Raw genomic sequence first — 17,954 nt, forward strand, 5'->3', positions numbered from 1 at the left:
GAACAAAAGTTCTTTAACATAACAGATAACACACCAAAATAATATATAAATTTTAACCAATACCTTAAACAAGTTGCCCCTAGGATTTTCTCATTTGGAAAATGAGAGGGTAAGAAATAATAGATGTTACAAGTTAATCATGTGACTATAAGTAATTTTGACATGGGTATTCATGAGTGATCCTCTCTGATTTTGTAAGATATTTTTTTATTGTAAAATCATAATCTGGCATTCCTGATTAGCTGAGAATCACACGGGTATTACTATGACACATTAAACATGAAGATAAGCAAGCCCAAAGAACTATCCGGTTCATTTCACAGGTTATCAAAAAAACGACTTTCTTTCCCAGCTTCTCTTATGACTGTGAATCATACTTTTGAATCATAATAAATTTTAATCAGATTACTTTTGGAAAGTAATAAGTCTCTAAGCTTACTAAATTGTCTCATTCTACACATTTCTCTATAGTGGGACTCACCAGGCGTTTTCTAAAGATAGTTCTTTCTCTGACAGTGAATTTCTGTTTATCATTCACACTTGCTACAGACGTTATTGCCGCGCTCGGCTAGATCGTCCGTAGAGTACGTAGATCTCCCTGCAGACTAAAAATGTGACCACACAGTCCGTTTTCTGTCTGTTGTCCTGGTGAAATGATACATAGCACCTTCTTTCGTTCTTAGTGTTTGGATGATAAAGTTAATAGTCCCATTAGCTATTGAGAAGTGAAATGGTGGTGGGGCAGGGGGAACTCAAAGAAAGAAAGACTCTCCACATGAACAAAAGTATCACGATTCCCCAGCACCACTGCAGGGACACGAGTACACTATAGCATAGGTCATGCAAGCCCTAAGGATAAGACTTGGATCTTATTTAACTGACCATCTAAAAGAGTAAATTTATTTTTTAAAAAGATGCTTGATATGGATAGTAGTCTCATTTTCTAAGATGCAGGTAAGTAGAGGCTTAAGCTGTTCAACACAGCTGTTAAACCTAGACTCCTGTGAAGTCATCTCTCTAAGCTTCACTTTTCTGTAATACAGCGGATGATAATAGTTCTGTAGCATAAGATGATGTGATGTGGGGATTCGAGGAGGTGACACATGCCAAAGCAATTAGCACAGTGCCTGTCACATGCTAAGCACTCGACCATGTCAGTTATTATTTTTTTTTTAGAGATTTTATTTATTTATTCGACAAATAGAGATCACAAGCGCAGAGAGGCAGGCAGAGAGAGAGGAAGGGAAGCAGGCTCCCTGCCAAGCAGAGAGCCCGAGGCGGGGCTCCATCCCAGGACCCTGGGATCACGACCCGAGCTGAAGTAGAGGCTTTAACCCACTGAGCCACCCAGGTGCCCCATTATTTAATAATATTATATATTCTCAATGAAGAACTCAATTCAGCACGTAACTGACCTTCTAGATTTAGTGCAAATACATTCCTAAATATCACCGAATTGAAAACGGGCAGTTCTAGTTTTCTTTTTCTCTAGATAAGGATATATTCACAGTTAATTAATGAGAATCAAAGTAGATACTATGTAAATATGTATAATTTAAGATTCCATAATAATTGAGCCATTCATCTATTTTTCATTCATCTAGTAAATATTAATTCAGAGCATACTCTAAGTAGGTCACTGTGCCTCTTAATTAATGCTGGAACACATACTTGAACTTAACTCCCACCTGGAGATGAACAATGGTAATAGGGAGTAAGTCCCTAATTCACTGCATAGCCTTTTTCAATTAGAAAAATTCATTTTCTATAAGGTAGTATAGTAGGTATTCAGTAAACCATTTTGTGTAAGTCTATTTTAAATGCCTTGGAGATGAAGACCTAGGGAATCAGTGAGCAGAACAGACACTTTTTTTCCTTTAGATGAATTTGATTAAAGATAAACTTTCAGTGATCAAAACTGAACAATGAAAGCTTTCTTTAAAAAAACGTTTCTTTTAAGATAAAGTTCTGAGTTGGATCCTGAGATACTCTAATAAGATACTATAAGGTATTGCTTAAGGGAAGAGGAATGAGAAATTAGTGAAGGGCACACAAGCATCAGTACTCTATAGTACTATGCAAATGGATACAGTTCTAAAGCTCTTTATATTTAAAGTCAGTAGATTATACTATTAAAATAAAGGATAAATATAAGGTAAAGATTTGAACTATCCACGAAAAATAGAGAACAGTAGGAGTTTAAATAAGTTGAAAGGGGTATACCCTGTATAACAAATTAGGAATCAGAACTTATTTGCTCACTGGATACTGACATATTATTAAAATCTGATGGGACATTTTATCCTATTACTATGTACTTTTCAAAGTAATAGAAGCAAACATTGACTCATAAAACCTTGTTTTTCTCTGTTAATATATTATATTTTAATGCTTCAAAAATTTTTAAAAAGATTTAATTATTATTAGAGAGGGGGTGGGGAGACAGCATAGGGCGGGAGGGCAGAGGGAGAGGAAAAGAGAACCCGAAGCAGACTCCATGCTGAGAGCAGAGCCCGATGCCGGGCTTGATCTCACAACCCTGAGATTGTGACCTGAGCCAAAACCAAGTCTGTCGCTCAACCGACTCAGCTACCCACGCACCCCGGTTATTTTAATTCTGATGTCACAATTTAGATTGTTCTAAATTAATGAAATTTGATTTTTACTAACACATTTCTCTATTCAACACACATTTCATGACATCCCTAACGTATCCTCTCTGTGGTAAGTACACAATCTAGGAAAGAGACAAATGTCTATTTATAATACAGGGTAATAAACTCAAAGAAATGTGGAATTATTTGAGCAAATCACATGGTGTACACCCCACTGGGTACAAAAGATCCACCCAGAAGTAATGTCAGATTAAAGTAGTGAAAACTGAACTCAGGTTAGTCAATGCGAGGGGCACAGGAGTGTAGCATTCTGCACGGAATCTCTGTATGTCAAGACTAAATCAAGACACCAGAGAGAGGTCAGCCCTTTGGAAAACTGTAGTATTAGGAAATGGCAAAGGTAAGCCTGCAGAGGTTTGGCCTGGAGGCTTCCATATTAAGTTAGCAAAGCAAGATTTGTATTTAAAAAGATAACTCGGGCAGCTATACAAAAAATGGATTCATAGGAAGATGAGACCGAGGTAGGAAAATCAAGACTGATGCTGTTGCTGTTTTGAGTGTGGGGTGGGGAAGACAGGGGGTGGATTGATGGGCAATAAGAAGGTCAAAGAAGCAAAAAGATTCAGAACTAATGAGTCTCAGTTAACAGAGGGGAAGAAAATACCGCAATAAATTCTGGGTTTGGACCTGAGTGACCAGATCGCTGAGGAAAAAGAGAAAGATATAATTGGAGAAGATTTACACTAAAGCATAAACTGAGAATTTTAAAACATCATTAGGTCTACTTATTCTGCAAGATCCTGGTGGCTGGAAAGATGAATAGAATTTCCCAGAGTAGCTAATATATAATATGGGACACATTTCCTACTTCAGCTTTTCAGATTTTCAGCCAATTTACAATTGGTTATTATGACTTAATCCATTTATCTTCCACATGAGGTTAGTTAACAGAAGCATTATGTTGTTCATCTAAGAGTCTGAAATAATTTTCCAGAAGTTCTTCCAAAGAAAATCTAAAAAGCCAAAACGCAACTTTAATTTTCTGAGTACTTTTTCTCCTTAAACTTACTGAAATGAATTGCCTTTTCTAGGAAAAAACAGCAAGCATTGACACTTAAAAATTCAATTTACTATACAACTATTTCAGATTATTTTACCATGGGGCAGCAATTTCTCTTGCTTGAAAAATATCTTAGCCTAAATAGTATGGCAAAATGGACAGAATCATACCGCATATGAGATACAAATTATTTTTGGTTTTAAAAAATCCAATCATAAATACACCATCTTGAATTGAATTAGTCAAATAATAGTTCTGATTAATTTTTCACTTACTTCAAATTGTTTATATTAATTAAATGAACTGACTGGGTATCTGCCATCATATAGATACCATCCAAGAGGATGTTATCAAATAATGAATTAAACTGGGCACCTAGGTGGCTCGGTTGGCTAATCTTCTGCTTGGGCTCAGGTCATGACCCCGGGATCCTGGGATTGAGTCCTGCATTGGGCTCCCTGCTCAGCAGGGAGTCTGCTTCTCCCTCTGCCCCTCCTCCTGCTCATGCTCTCTCTCTCTCTAATGAATAAATAAAATCATTTAAAAAATAATGTATTAAACCAAAACAATGTATGGCTCATGGCTCTAAGACTAAGAATAAAATGAAATCTGCCATTACTTCAGGGATATATTCTAGTTCAATAAAATGTGCAGATATAATTAATGCGCTTTACACAGAACAGTGCTGCAACCAAATAATGGGCAGATTCCAAGTCGCCACTTTATGTGTATTATTCCTATTAGTAATATTTTTTAACATTAGTTAAGGTGCCATATAAATTATCATTTTCACCACCACAATTTTATTATTTTCTCAGCCAGTACATAGTGAACATTTCTAGAAGGTATTTTTTCCCCAAATTATTGAACACCTCTTCTCAAATGTTGAACTCCTAGTCACCAAAAATTGTGGGCTCCTTGCCACCATCCCAAACTCTTCCTCTTTGGCTTCTGATTGTTCTGACCTCTGCGGGACACGACCCACCAGCACTAAGGACACCCAGCATGCTTCGTATCATTGTCTTCAACCCAATCTAGTATGATTTTCATAGTCCACGCAAAGCCACTGACAGTGTTTCATGTCTATTCATGTTTCATTTGATTTGGTTTCAGGGATTTGATAAAGTATTATAGTTATATATGCAATAGAAACTATCTTAATTTTGAAGAAAAGTCTAGGGCCTTTGCAACAACAGAGAAGAATTATTTAGTACTTCTGGATTTTGAACAAAGAAATCATCACTATAAAGCACTAATAATGCATTTTTAGGTTTTTAGCCATCCATGGGTATCAGGACACCAGATACCAGTCAAAGATACCAGGAAACCATGAACCACAGAGGCATCCCTGTAGCAGGGCAATATTATGACTACAGAGACATGTACCCACAGCGTTAATGCCTGGTGGAACTTAAGAAATCTGAAACCCATGGCGTTTAAAAAATGCTCTACATAAAGGCTAAAAGTCACTTTTCCCTAGTGTGTATAAGTAATGGAAATGAGTAGGACAAAGATTGGGAAACATATTTTTGTATGATAGGCGATTTGGGGCAAGTATATGGTTATATTTCCCTGCCTTAAACCAATATTTGTGGAGGAAATGTATGTTTTTCTTCTGCAGATTGCAAATCATTAGCAAAGGCAGAACGTATTCATTTCCTAATAAAGATGTTTTTATCCAATATGACAGAGGGTGAACATTACATGAAAATTATTACAAATATTTCTATACATAGTAAGCATAATTGGAAAAAAAAAACAAGGCAAATGGCAAAAGTTTTCTCTTTAATGAATTCTTTGGTTATACACAGGTCTTGAATGACATTAGTTCATGTACTACTAACTGGTTTTGCTGGTATCTCTTCTGTGCATCCCTTGATGACCAAGATGAAATTAGTTATCCTGGGCTATAGGTCATAGAACATATTTAATATGATTTACCTTGCTTTAATGTAAAATAATCACAGAAGGAAAATATATCTTTGGATCTGAGATAGCATGTATTATTGCAAAACTACTGCTGAGCATATCGCATAAACTTTTCATCCTTGTAAAAATAAAAACTCAGATGTTCTTCACGGGAAACATAAACAAAGCTGAAGTAGAAACTATACATCTTCCCATTACTCTTGACACGATGTTTTGCTTTCACTGGCTCACAGCTTCCTGAGTTAAATAAAGCATAAGGAAACATAATTAGTATGTCCTGATTATTCTATAACTTTCATCACTTTAGCAAAGCAAAAAGTGCTAGGAAGGAGTGATCCAAATCACTGCTGAAACTAACAGTATCTGTTTTCTAAATACTTGGGGGTAAAATGTTGATCCACTCTGAATATTTTTATTCTAATCAGTAAAGGAAATAAGCTACTGTGGATTTGTTCATATTCCCAAATATATGGGAGCATATGAGAATTTAAAGAAAGGAGAATCCAGAACACCTAAGGTGGGGGGGGGGGACTATGAAAAGTAGAAGGAACTAGCCCTTGGTGACAAATATATATACGTATATATAGGTGGTACAGAAGATATATTTTTAGATTGGTTGCTACATGTTCTCTGATAGAAAAAAGGTGTCATTTATGTTTGTATAACTATATATTTTCTCCCATAATATTCTAAACAACTATATTCAAACCCTTAGTGAATGACTAGATCTCATATGAAACCAAAAAATGTAGCTGGGATAATAGTCTGTGTATAGGGAATTTTACCTTTTATTTAGAATATCATTTGGAGGGGCGCCTGGGTGGCTCAGTGGGTTAAAGCCTCGGCCTTCGGCTCAAGTCATGATCTCAGGGTCCTGGGATGGAGCCCCGCATCGGACTCTCTGCTCTGCTCAGCAGGGAACCTGCTTCCCTTCCTCTCTCTCTGCCTGCCTTTCTGCCTACTTGTGATCTCTGTCTTTCAAATAAATAAATAAAATCTTTAAAAAAAAAAAAGAAAGAAAGAAAAGAATATCACTTGGAACTAACTTACATTTTTTCTGTGCCTGGGGGCATTATTTTCTATTCCGTTGCTATCGTCTGATTTCCTGTAAGGAAAACAAAAAGAAAATCACGAAGTATTTACACTGCACTAAATCAAGTCAAAACATCATCTATATCGTGGCCATCAGGTTAAAACATAGAAGTCAATAGAGATAATTAATTTTTCCTAAAAATGTTATGCTCATAATGTTGATATTGTTTTTCTAGCATTGCTTTAGAGAAGAACTGTTGCCACAGAGGACAGTGACCAGTCCTGTTTATTTTATGCAGAGGGAAAACGGCTTCTCCCCCAGCATGAATGAGACTTAGGTATATGGCCATAACTTGTGAGGAGTTTTGAGGCCAGCAAGATAACAGCCAAGCAGAAGTTCTGCCAGCATGTGAGATACTGGTGCTGTGATCTGACATGTTTATTACAATGAATTAGAGGTTAAATGTGGTTGTCTATACAGTGCACATCAGGGCAAGACTACAAATGTGACCTTCAGATTCTTAAGACAAAAATGACTAAACTGGGTAACAAGAGTGCATAATGAATACCCTTCTAGGTTTTACGGGCAGGCCTGAGCTCATTAAGCTATCACCATCAGAAAGTAAATTCAACCACCTAATTCAAATTTGGGGGAGAGGCCAGCAGGTGAGATTATATGGATTAAATATATGAGTGGATCAAATAAATGAATGAGCTCCTCATTGAAATATCTGAAGTTACAGGTTGTTTTGATGTTACACATTTAGCACTGCTTTTAAGATTTATTTTCATCAGGGAACTCTATGACTCTTCCTGACATCTAAACATATATGCATTATATAGAAAATGTAATGATAAATATATATATATATTTATATTTATATATAGTATTATTATACTATATTATATTCTATTATTTTATATAATTTTAAAAAGATTTATTTATTATTTATTTGTCAGAGAGAAAGAGAGAGAGCATAAGCAGGGGGAGCATGAGAGGGAGAGGGAGAAGCAGACTTCCTGCTGAGCAGGGAGCTGGATATTGGACTTGGTCCCAGGACCCTGGGATCATGACCTGAGTTGAAGGCAGATGCTTAACCAACTGAGCCACCCAGGTGTCCCTTTATACTATTAATATAGTATAAAATAGAAAGCATACTAATAATACTATCACATTATATACTATATATTATTATATTACACTATACTATATTATATATATTAATATATATTATATATTCTATCAAGAAAAATTTATCTCCTAACTAAAAATTTTAGAACCCCATGTTGGGTATAGGGATTACTTTAAAGAAAAAAAAGTGCATTGCTAACTAAAAATTCTAAAAGAACACTGGTAAAAAGGTTGTTGCATATGAGTTCATGTGCCCTTGATACTTGTAATAAATCTAAAGATATTGAAATAAGAAATAAGATAAAAACTTTAACACTGCCAGTGCTGTCTGTGGAACAATACAGGGTAGAGAATATTATGTACACTATCCCAATTATCAATAAAAGAAAAGAAAGTAAATCATTTCTACTGTAGATTGAATCAGTTTGGCGTTCCTCCTAAGGAATTCTAGAAAAAAATACTTTACAAATATTTTTAAATTAGGATAAGCTACATAAATGAAAATTAAATTAAGATTTGGTAAGTCTACTACATAGTGTTCTGGTGCTACCCTTTCAGGATGTGTCTTAGACGAACCAGAATCCACCGAGACAGGAGCAGCCTCCAGATGTGACTGCAAGGAAATGAGTGGCCAGAAACATTGGGATAGCTGAGCTGGAAAAACAGCATTTGAGCAAGGCTGTAACTGTTTGAAATATCTGAATGACTGTCTTATTTTTTACATGACTCCAAGTTTAAGAATGGGAATCAGTACCTGGGAATCAAAAAGATGAAACATTCAAAGCACCATAAACTGAATGTCCAAGTTCACCAGAAAGAGGTGCAGCTTCCTTCCAACTCTAAGAGTTGATGCCAAGACAACATTGTTTGTTTCTCCTATCCGAGGTTACAGAACTCCTGAGAGATGACCTTACTGTTGAAGCTCATATTTTGTTGATTTATTTTACCTGCCATATGTGAACTGAATAAAAATAACTATGTGACTAATGTCTACAAATTTCTAAATCACAGCTGGCCACCCCACTCCTGCTCTTTGCCCATGGCTAGAGACCACACTCAGAACCTGTGCTGGCCGTTTGAAGATAAACTCCAGGTAGGTGCCATTCTGTGTTGGTTATATTGGCTCGGACCTTCCGTTTCCTACGTTTCTTCTAGCTGCTTTATCCTGATCTCCTTTTCCTGGTCCAGCCCTCGGCTACGTTACTCAGACTTGAATCCCAGTCTCACGCAGCTCCATCACTGGATTCCACGCTCAATCCTCTGCCGAGAGGAACTAGTCACTCCCACCTTCACCAAACTGTATTATATCCCAGATAATTTTCTTCTCAGCCCTCCTCATGTTCCACTCTGAACAAAGCGGCTGTTAAGTGAACCTGGGACCAATATGTGTTCTTTCAAAAACAGTGACCAATAAAATTCTAGACTAGTGATTGTCCATATGAGAGAGACTTAGAATCAGGGACAGACATTTTAAAGAAATCCAGATGTCCAGGCACCAATCCCAGAGGTTCTGATCCAGGAGATCCAATAAATTCTGAGTAACTGTATTTTTAAGGAACATCCTAAGTGACCAAAAATATAGCCAGGGTTAAGAATTACTGACTTATACAAATAATACTTCCTTATGGTTATTGAACACCCCTGTGCATCAAAGCCTATGCTAAGCATTTTTACATACAGAATATCATTTAATCCAAAAGCCTTATAAAACAAATACTATAATTAAAGTCATTTTGTTGAAGGCAAAATTGAAGCACAGAGATGTAAAAAGTGAATGAATGGTAGAGGGGGGATCCTAATGTAGACAGGCAAACTCCACATGCCTCTCCTGAACATGGATGTATACAAAAAATAACACACACATAATATACTCTTGTGGTTTTGTCCTAATAGCAAACTTTTTTTTTTTTAAATTTAAATTTAATTAGCCAGGGTGCCTGGGTAGCTCCAGTCAATTAAGCGTCTGCCTTCGGGCTCAGGTCATGATCCTAGGGTCACCACCTTGGTCACCACCTTGGTTCTCTCGCCACCCCTTGGTTCTCTCTCTCTGTCTTCTCTTTCTCAAATAAATATGCAAAATCTTAAAATAAATAAATAAATTCAGCTAGCCAACATATAGGACATCATTTGTTTTAGATATAGACTTCAAGAACGCATCAGTTCCATAGAACACCCAGTGCTCATCACATCACGTGCCCTCCTTAATGCCCATCCCCCAGTTACCCCTCCTCCCACCCCTCTCCCGTTCTGGCAACCCTCGGTTTGTATCCTATAGTTAAGAGTCTCTCATGGTGGGGTGCCTGGGTGGCTCAGATGGTTAAGCAACTGCCTTCGGCTCAGGTCACGATCCTGGGGTCCAGGGACTGAGTCCTGAATGGGGCTCCCTGCTCAATGGGGAGCCTGCTTCTCCCTCTGCCTCTCTCTCTGTCTCTCATGAATAAATAAATAAACTCTTAAAAAAAAAAAAAAAAGAGTCTCTTATGGTTTGTCTCCGTTTCTGATTTCTTTCCATTCAGTTTTCCCTCCTTTTCCCTATGATCCTCTGCGCTAGTCCTTATATTCCACATATGAATGAAACCATATGATAATTGTCTTTCTCTGATTGACTTATTTCACCCAGCATAATACCCCCCAGTTCAATCCATGGTGATGTAAATGGTAAGATGTCACCCTCTCTGATGGCTGAGTAATGTTCCATTGACTATATATACCACATCTTCTTCATCCATTCCTCTGTCAATGGACAGAGGTAGTTTGGCTATTGCTGCTATAAACACTGGAGGGCAGATGCCCCTTCCAATCATTGCCTCTGTATCTTTGGAGTAAATACCTAGTCTAACCACAAACTTTTTATTCAATTCCATATTTATCTGTATTTTACTCAAGTGAAAATTAATCTGTAAAAGTTATACTTACAACTGTTCAACTTGTTCAAATTCTTTCCCATCATCTGTATAACAAAATAGGAATTCATTAAGATTGGTTCACTATTCTTATGGAGCATGTATGTTGAATTCAACTTTCCCCATGTTAAGAATGCAATGTGTGGTTTCCCTCTTTGGAATGAGAGAGACATACAACGTGAGATGCCGCACGTCCATCACGTTCTCCTTCCCTGCTCTCCAGACCTTACCTGCAATTTTGATCGAGCATAGTCTAGTGCCTGCAATTTTCAAAATCAGACTGATTGACCTCTATTTCTTTAAGTTACTAAAAATCTCGTACAAAATCAGAAAAGAATGCAGAATGTAAGATAAATTTTCTTAGGGGAGTATTGGTTTCTCAACCTGCAGTCTATCAAGCACATGCTACAAAAACAGAACTGACCAGACAATGTCTCTCTTATGAGAACTCCAGAATGTTTGATAAAATATCTTTAAGTGAGTTATCTAAGGAAAAGACTGTTTGTCTTTGAGATCTTTTACGTTAAGCTATCAGGGAATCTTCTAATATCCTAATACCAAAGCATGTATCACCTATTTGGTGTTTAGGTACCAGTAACACCAAAGCAAAAGGAGAAAAAGTATATTTTCATACTAAAATTTCTTAAGAAGTTGAAACAAAGACCGTCAATATAAGCTCACAGCACTGTCACCATTAATGTTAAATGAATACCACTCCAAATAACAGAAGTTAGATATTTCCCTCAAACTCTAAATCCATTATAATATATTAAATCTAAACATAAGAACACTATCTAAAAAAGGAAATCTTACCTGTATGCATCTTCTTCTTTTGGGTGTGCATTTCACAAAACAGAATAATAGCCACTAAAAGAATAACTTCAACAACTATTCCAAGAAATGGTTTGAGGGGCACCAAATAACTTATCACAACCAGCTCAACACTTTCTTGGCTCTCGCCCAACTGGAACATTGCATGGCACCAATAAGATCCTTTATCGTCTTCTGAAAGCTGCATTATCTTAAGCCTTGTTTCATTCGCGTTTGTTCCATTGATCGCATACTTATCATTCATGTGAACATCAAGAGGAACCTAATACAAGAAAACATCAAAATGCATTCCTATCATATTGCATAAAAGACACACGTCCTAAATGATCGAGTTCTGAGCAAAAGCTGTAAGGCATAGTAAAGTTTATGAGAAGTTTACATAACAGAGTCCCAAGAGCTTCATCTCCCAAAGGTAGCAAAGGGAAGGAATATTTTCAGTGCTAAGTACTCCTTGTTTGAAACTATAGTGTAGAGCATCGCAGGTAAATATTCGAATCAAAGATACAGAAAAATCCCAGCCCTCTGGGTTTCTCGATCTAATCCCAACTAGCTGTTCAAACTACTTCCTCCTTCACAAGAGCAGGCACACATCAAATCAACTCCTGAATTAATGAATGAATGAAGCTATTAGATGTGTTCATTCCTACAAAGGAAGATCACTGGCTCCTCCTGGCACGGGGAGTTCCTCAGACTGGAAATGAGGATGAAATCTGCAGGCCTGTGAGGCTGGTGGAGCGGGAATGGTAGAAATCCACTGTGAGCCTGGATCTGTGGTCTTTTGCACACCTGTCTTCTCGTATCTGAGTTTCTTTCTCAGGTAAGCTGACTCCTGAGATTCACTGGATTTTCCCCAGCCTCCTCAGAGGCATACTAAGCTTTTGGGAGCTGAGTTATTTAATCCGTTTAAATTAAAACTTATTCTCAGGCTATTTGATGCCTTCACTGTGCTGTCACTCAGCAGCACTGCTCAATAAATGCTGATCTGCATACAAATATTCTTGGAGGTTTTCGGATGAAGGAGATAGTCTGTGAGTTTATTATTTGCCTTCCCCACCGACAAATTAAAGCGACCTGGCTCCCTGTGCCCTGCCACTGTCTGAGATGCTTGTTCGAGTGTACCCTCTCTAACTCGGAGCTGATACCTCAAAGCCATGCATGTTTCGCAGGCACCCCAGGTGATTCGGAGGCATCACCTCCGAATGGTTAGTCTCCATTTTGAAAAAAACACTTGACTTAACGTTGTAACCTGTTCTCACAATACTACACTTTCCTCACATCTCAATATGACCCATGCTTAGGGCCAAATGGAGAGCAAATTATGACAGCAAATGGAGAGAAACACAGACCACATTATAAGAGTTTAATACAATTAGATTTAGGTTTGTTTTTTTGGGGGGGGGCACAGTATCACATATAAAGAAATAAATTGGGCTTATTTCAAGCCACTACAAATGATATTTATCATTATAAATTCACATATATGTTTGTTAATATTTACCGACTTAAAATGATTGCCTTTCCTAATCATCAATAAGAAATGAAGCAGAAATATTAATGATTTAGGTCTGTTCCTAAGTGATTTGGAGATTTCTTTGCACACTCAAACCAGCGTTACCACAGGATCAGTCACTCTCCCTTTTAAGTCTCTTCCTCTGGTCCCTTCAACGGGGTATGGCATTATCAATTTTGCCTAAGGAACCTACTATTTCCTTGTAAGATCTACACAGTCTCATACTGTCTGTCCCTCCCAGGATTATAGCTTGTCATTGCAGGACTTTAATTTCAATGCTCATTAGTACCAGAGCAATAGACAGGTGTCCCGTGAAGGACAATGTCCTTAATTTCCCTGCTATTAGAAGCTCTTTGGGAGGAAGAAAGAAAGTGAGGAATGATTTTCTGAATACTCATGATTTTCTTATTATTTCTTATTATTATTTCTTACTATTCTTAGCTCTTTGAATAGCCATTAATTCTTTAGTGGGAGTGTAAAGTATTTGGCCTCCCTTTGGATTCTGGAAGGCCAAAAGAGGCCAATGACACTTACTGAAAGAACCCAAGACCTAGGTTTAAGTTACCAAATTTTCATTCTTTTCTCAAATGTCATCACTGTATTAAATTCTTTCACAAATGTTTCCAGAGTCAGAAGTTGGAAAATAAACCTACCTTTTGTTTTTTTCTAGATACTTTCATGGAATGATAAGAAAAAAGGATGTTTTTGTTAGGGTTATTTCTAAACTCATCAACTAAAAATGAATGATAACTTCCTTTCAAAAAATTTAAGTAAGTTGCTAAATCTAAAAAACAAAGTACTGGTTAATAACACATTAAGAGTCTCTTCTGATGTGTAATGTAAGATGCTAAAAACATGAAAGGTAGGACAACTCCACGGTTCTTGCTTCATGAAGACATACTAAATAATAAGATAACGGAAGTACAAATAGTCCTAGGAATTCTGAGTCTGTTAATATTATTTATGAAATAAAATTTAAAATTTAAAATTATAAATAAAATTTATAAATTCATTTATAAATAAATGAATTTTGTTTTCTTCAAATCACAGAAATATGATCTTACCTGTACACTCCTGTTACCACTGTACCAGGTCCAATTTAAAGGAGCACAGTGCTGGCATTTACACACCAAGACAACGGAATCCCCGACGTAAGTGATCAATGGTTTGTTTTTTCTTTGAACTTCAGGGACTAAGAAACATTTAGAGAAATATACGTTAATGTAAGAGTTTGAATAGGGACATGTATTAAAGTTGAAGACAAATTCCCCTTCCATGTTCTCATCAGCATGATTTTCCTTATATCACTTTAATTTCATATAATGTGAAACTATTTTTTTAATTGGGAGTATAGTTGGCACACAGTATTGCATTAGTTCCAGGTGTACAACATAGCGGTCTACATATTAAGCTCACCACACAGGTACCTACTATCTATCACCATGAAACACTATTATAATATCATAGACCTTATTCCCTATGCTGTAGCTTTCATCCCCCGACTTATCCATGCCATAACTGGAGTCCCCTACCTCCACTGCCCTTTACCCATTTTGTCATTTCCCCCACCAGACCACACCCCCTGGCAACCACAGGTTTGTTGTCTCTATGACTCTTTTTCTCCTGTTTTTGTTTATTTGTTTTGGATGATAAATTTCCTAAGAAAGTTTGAGGTAGGTGCCATTAGTAACAGAATAAAAATGACCACTGAATTTAGAAAAATTAAGTTATAAGGATATGAATAACTTGGTAAAGAAAATTAAAACATCAGAACATAAGCAAAGCAATGAAAGCATTCCACCCAAACTCCATCGTGGAATCAGTTTCTTCTCACTGACCTCAAAGGATATATTATTGAATGTGCACTTATACTGGAGGTGTAGGCTGACCAATGAAGGTTATTTTTACTTTCTTTCTTTTATTCATTTTAGCAAGTTTTTGGTTTTATGTTTTGTTTTTCCTTTTTTTATTTGGCAACAGAGAGAAAGTATAAAGTCATGTATGAATTTTTAATGCTCTATTGACAAATTTTATAAATATTGCTTGATATTCCCTTGCTATCCTGTATTTATATTTTGTTTTGGGATTGGCCAGGGTAGAAATACAAAGATTGGTTTGAAGTACTAAAGTTAGGTTTCTAGATTGAATACATTTTCTAAGTGATCTTGGCTTTGTACTACCCAAAGATAATTGGCATTTGCTGGATGAATCATAAAGATGAGGAAAGGGGAAATAGTTGGTAATCATGAGAAAAGAAATCCTGACTTGTGTAACTACCATGGAAGGTTGGAGAATAGGATTTCTTTATGAGTTCTGTCCTCAGGTGATTAAGGTTACAATGATCGGTGTGGGCAGTCTCCTTTTATCCTTATTGTTTAAAATGTGCCTAATGGGAAGCCACAGTCTATTCAGCATCTGTCTTCAGCTCAGGTCATGATCTCCAGGGTTGGGCTCCCTGCTCAGCGGGAAGTCTGCTTCTCCCTCTTCCTCTGCCCCCCCACACCCCCTACTTGTGCACACATGCTCTCTCTCTCTCAAATAAATAAATAAAATCTTTTAAAAATAAATAAATAAAATGTGCCTAAATACAACTGCACATATCACTCTCTCCTTCATCAAGGCTGCTGGCCAGCTGGGTATTGAATGAGGCAGTGGTAATAAAAAGAGACACAAATAAGAGGAAGGTATGTCACCCATGTCAGCATTAGTGATTCAAGTAATTCATACGAAAGATAACAGAGCAATCTCTAAATCGATTCTCACACTTTACATAACCAAGGAAACATGTTTCCATGGAACTCAATGGTCTACAATTTTAAATCAACTGAAGCTGTGAACTGCCAATCAAAATTTATAATCACCAACTAATACTTCATAAACCTAGTCAGCTATCACTAGGACACTCCTGAGAGAGGAGAGAATGAATACATGTGACTGTCTTTATCTAAAACATCTCAGCCAGAAGATATTCTGAGCATTCCTTTTGACTGAGGCCACCAGTGTCCCACATTCTGATCGGTCACCAACAGGCTGAGGGATATTTAGTTAATATGTGATTAATATGTGTCCATTTCAAGTGTCAGGTCATTAAGTGTTGGAAGGAAGTCAGCACAATGTGGCCATGATATGACCAAGAATTGATTTGGGTCCAGGAAGTACATATACTCAAATTACAGTTTCAGTGTTACTAACGTTGAGGACTTCAGTAGGTCATAACCCATCCTACCATGTTATTGTAAAGGATTAAGTATGAGATCATAATAAATAAAGTGTTTGGTGCAAAGTAAACACCACAAAGTTTTGATCATGTACTGGTACAGCTTTTCTTAACTGACCTCCCTTGAAATTTGTAATGCCCACAGCCTTATTACCTAGTGGTCATGAGCCAGCTTACTAGGATAGATCATTATCATGTGCGAGAATGATTTCTAGGTCAGCTGGTCATGTGGAACAGAGAGGAAAAAAGATTTAGAATAAAAAAAAAGAGAACTGGAAACTCATCTGAGTACATCTCAGAACTGTAGAAACACATAAAAACCCCCAAAACGTGGGAAAGGCTCCACACTGAATCCTTTATAGACCACCCAGCCCATGTGAGAAAGGAGACCAAAAGAGTAAAATGATGAAAAATTCAAGGGGATGAATTTACAGGAGACAAGGCCCCAAAGAATGAAAAAACAGAGGAGCTTTGAGATCCTTTAATAACATCAGTTAAAGAACTTTGTGAGGCTGTGAAACAAATTCTACTGCTTGAAACACACCTTCATGTACTTGGTGAAAGCAGCTGAGTAAGATTTTTGTGTAAGGATTACAATTTCAGCATAAATTAAAAACAATTTAAATCAGGGCACCTCATTATTTCTCCTTACCATAACAAGAAATTAAATTGGTTAAAAAGTTAAAAAGAAAATCTTGTTTTCAGACTAATGTATATAGAGCAGAAGAAACACGTGGAATGATAACTTTACATATTACATAAAAATCTAAGAATAAAAAGGGTCCGCTCACCACATACTGGTTTTTTGGTTTTGGTTTTGGTTTTTTTTTTTTTTTTTTGGCAGAGAGAGAGATCACAAGTAGGCAGAAAGTCAGGCAGAGGGAAAGGGGGAAGCAGGCTCTCTGCTCAGCAGGGATGCTGAAGCAGATGCGGGGCTCGATCCCAGGACCCTAAGATCATGACCTGAGCTGAAGGCAGCGGCTTAATCCACTGAGCCACCCAGGCACCCCCACATACTGGTTTTAACAAGAAAAAGGAGAATAAAGCAACTGGTACTTTGACATAATCTATGAGTGAAATTTTAAAATAAGAAAATAATTGCTATCCACATGCATTTTTAAAATAACAATAAAGATGGTGTCTCTCATGTACGTGTTCTCCCTATTAACTCAAACTACTTTTGTTCAGTTTCTTCAGCCTCTGGGCTCATCCGGGAACCCAGACAGCAGTCTACTGCAGGCAAATAACCAATATAGGAAAACTGGAAACAACTCTAGGATCCAAGAGAATAGGATGACCATCTGTCTTGATATTAACGTAACTACATTTTAAGTTCTTGAGGAACAAGACAATAAATTTCAGCATCAGAACGTTGTAGGCCTAAATTATGCTGAACCATAGTACATTTCATTCTGTTTCCTTTTCTTTTTTTTTTACATTTATTTACATTATTATATTAATATTATATATTTTTATATTATATTATATATTATTTATCACTATAATATTATATATTTTTATATATTTATTTGACAGAAAGAGAGAGAGAGCTCAAGCAAGGGGCGTGGCAGGCAGAGGGAGAGGGAGAAAGAGGCTCCCCGCTGAGCAAGGAGCTAGATGCGGGACTCAATTCAAGGACCCCAAGATCATGATCTGAGCTGAAGGCAAACACTTAACTGACTAAGCCCCCCAGGGGCTCCCCATTCTGTTTTTTTCTTACGGTAG

The 17,954-nt window shown here is 37.0% G+C and overlaps 1 protein-coding gene across 2 annotated transcripts in view; it reads right to left on the minus strand.

Moving 5' to 3' along the window:
* Window positions 1-5,441: 5,441 nt before the first annotated feature.
* EMB (embigin) overlaps window positions 5,442-17,954 on the minus strand; it is a 45,825-nt gene continuing 33,312 nt past the window's right edge. For both annotated transcript variants that reach the window (XM_059416504.1, XM_059416505.1), the window contains exons 7-11: window positions 14,077-14,204; window positions 11,485-11,764; window positions 10,685-10,718; window positions 6,655-6,709; window positions 5,442-5,841 (exon numbers count right to left, since the gene is read on the minus strand). In XM_059416504.1, the coding sequence (XP_059272487.1) occupies window positions 5,824-5,841; window positions 6,655-6,709; window positions 10,685-10,718; window positions 11,485-11,764; window positions 14,077-14,204 (515 nt within the window). In that variant the 3' untranslated portion in view covers window positions 5,442-5,823. The remainder of the gene's footprint in view (window positions 5,842-6,654; window positions 6,710-10,684; window positions 10,719-11,484; window positions 11,765-14,076; window positions 14,205-17,954) is intronic.

The sequence above is a fragment of the Mustela nigripes genome, chromosome 12, assembly GCF_022355385.1.
Source record: "Mustela nigripes isolate SB6536 chromosome 12, MUSNIG.SB6536, whole genome shotgun sequence".
NCBI classification, from domain to species: Eukaryota; Metazoa; Chordata; class Mammalia; order Carnivora; family Mustelidae; genus Mustela; species Mustela nigripes.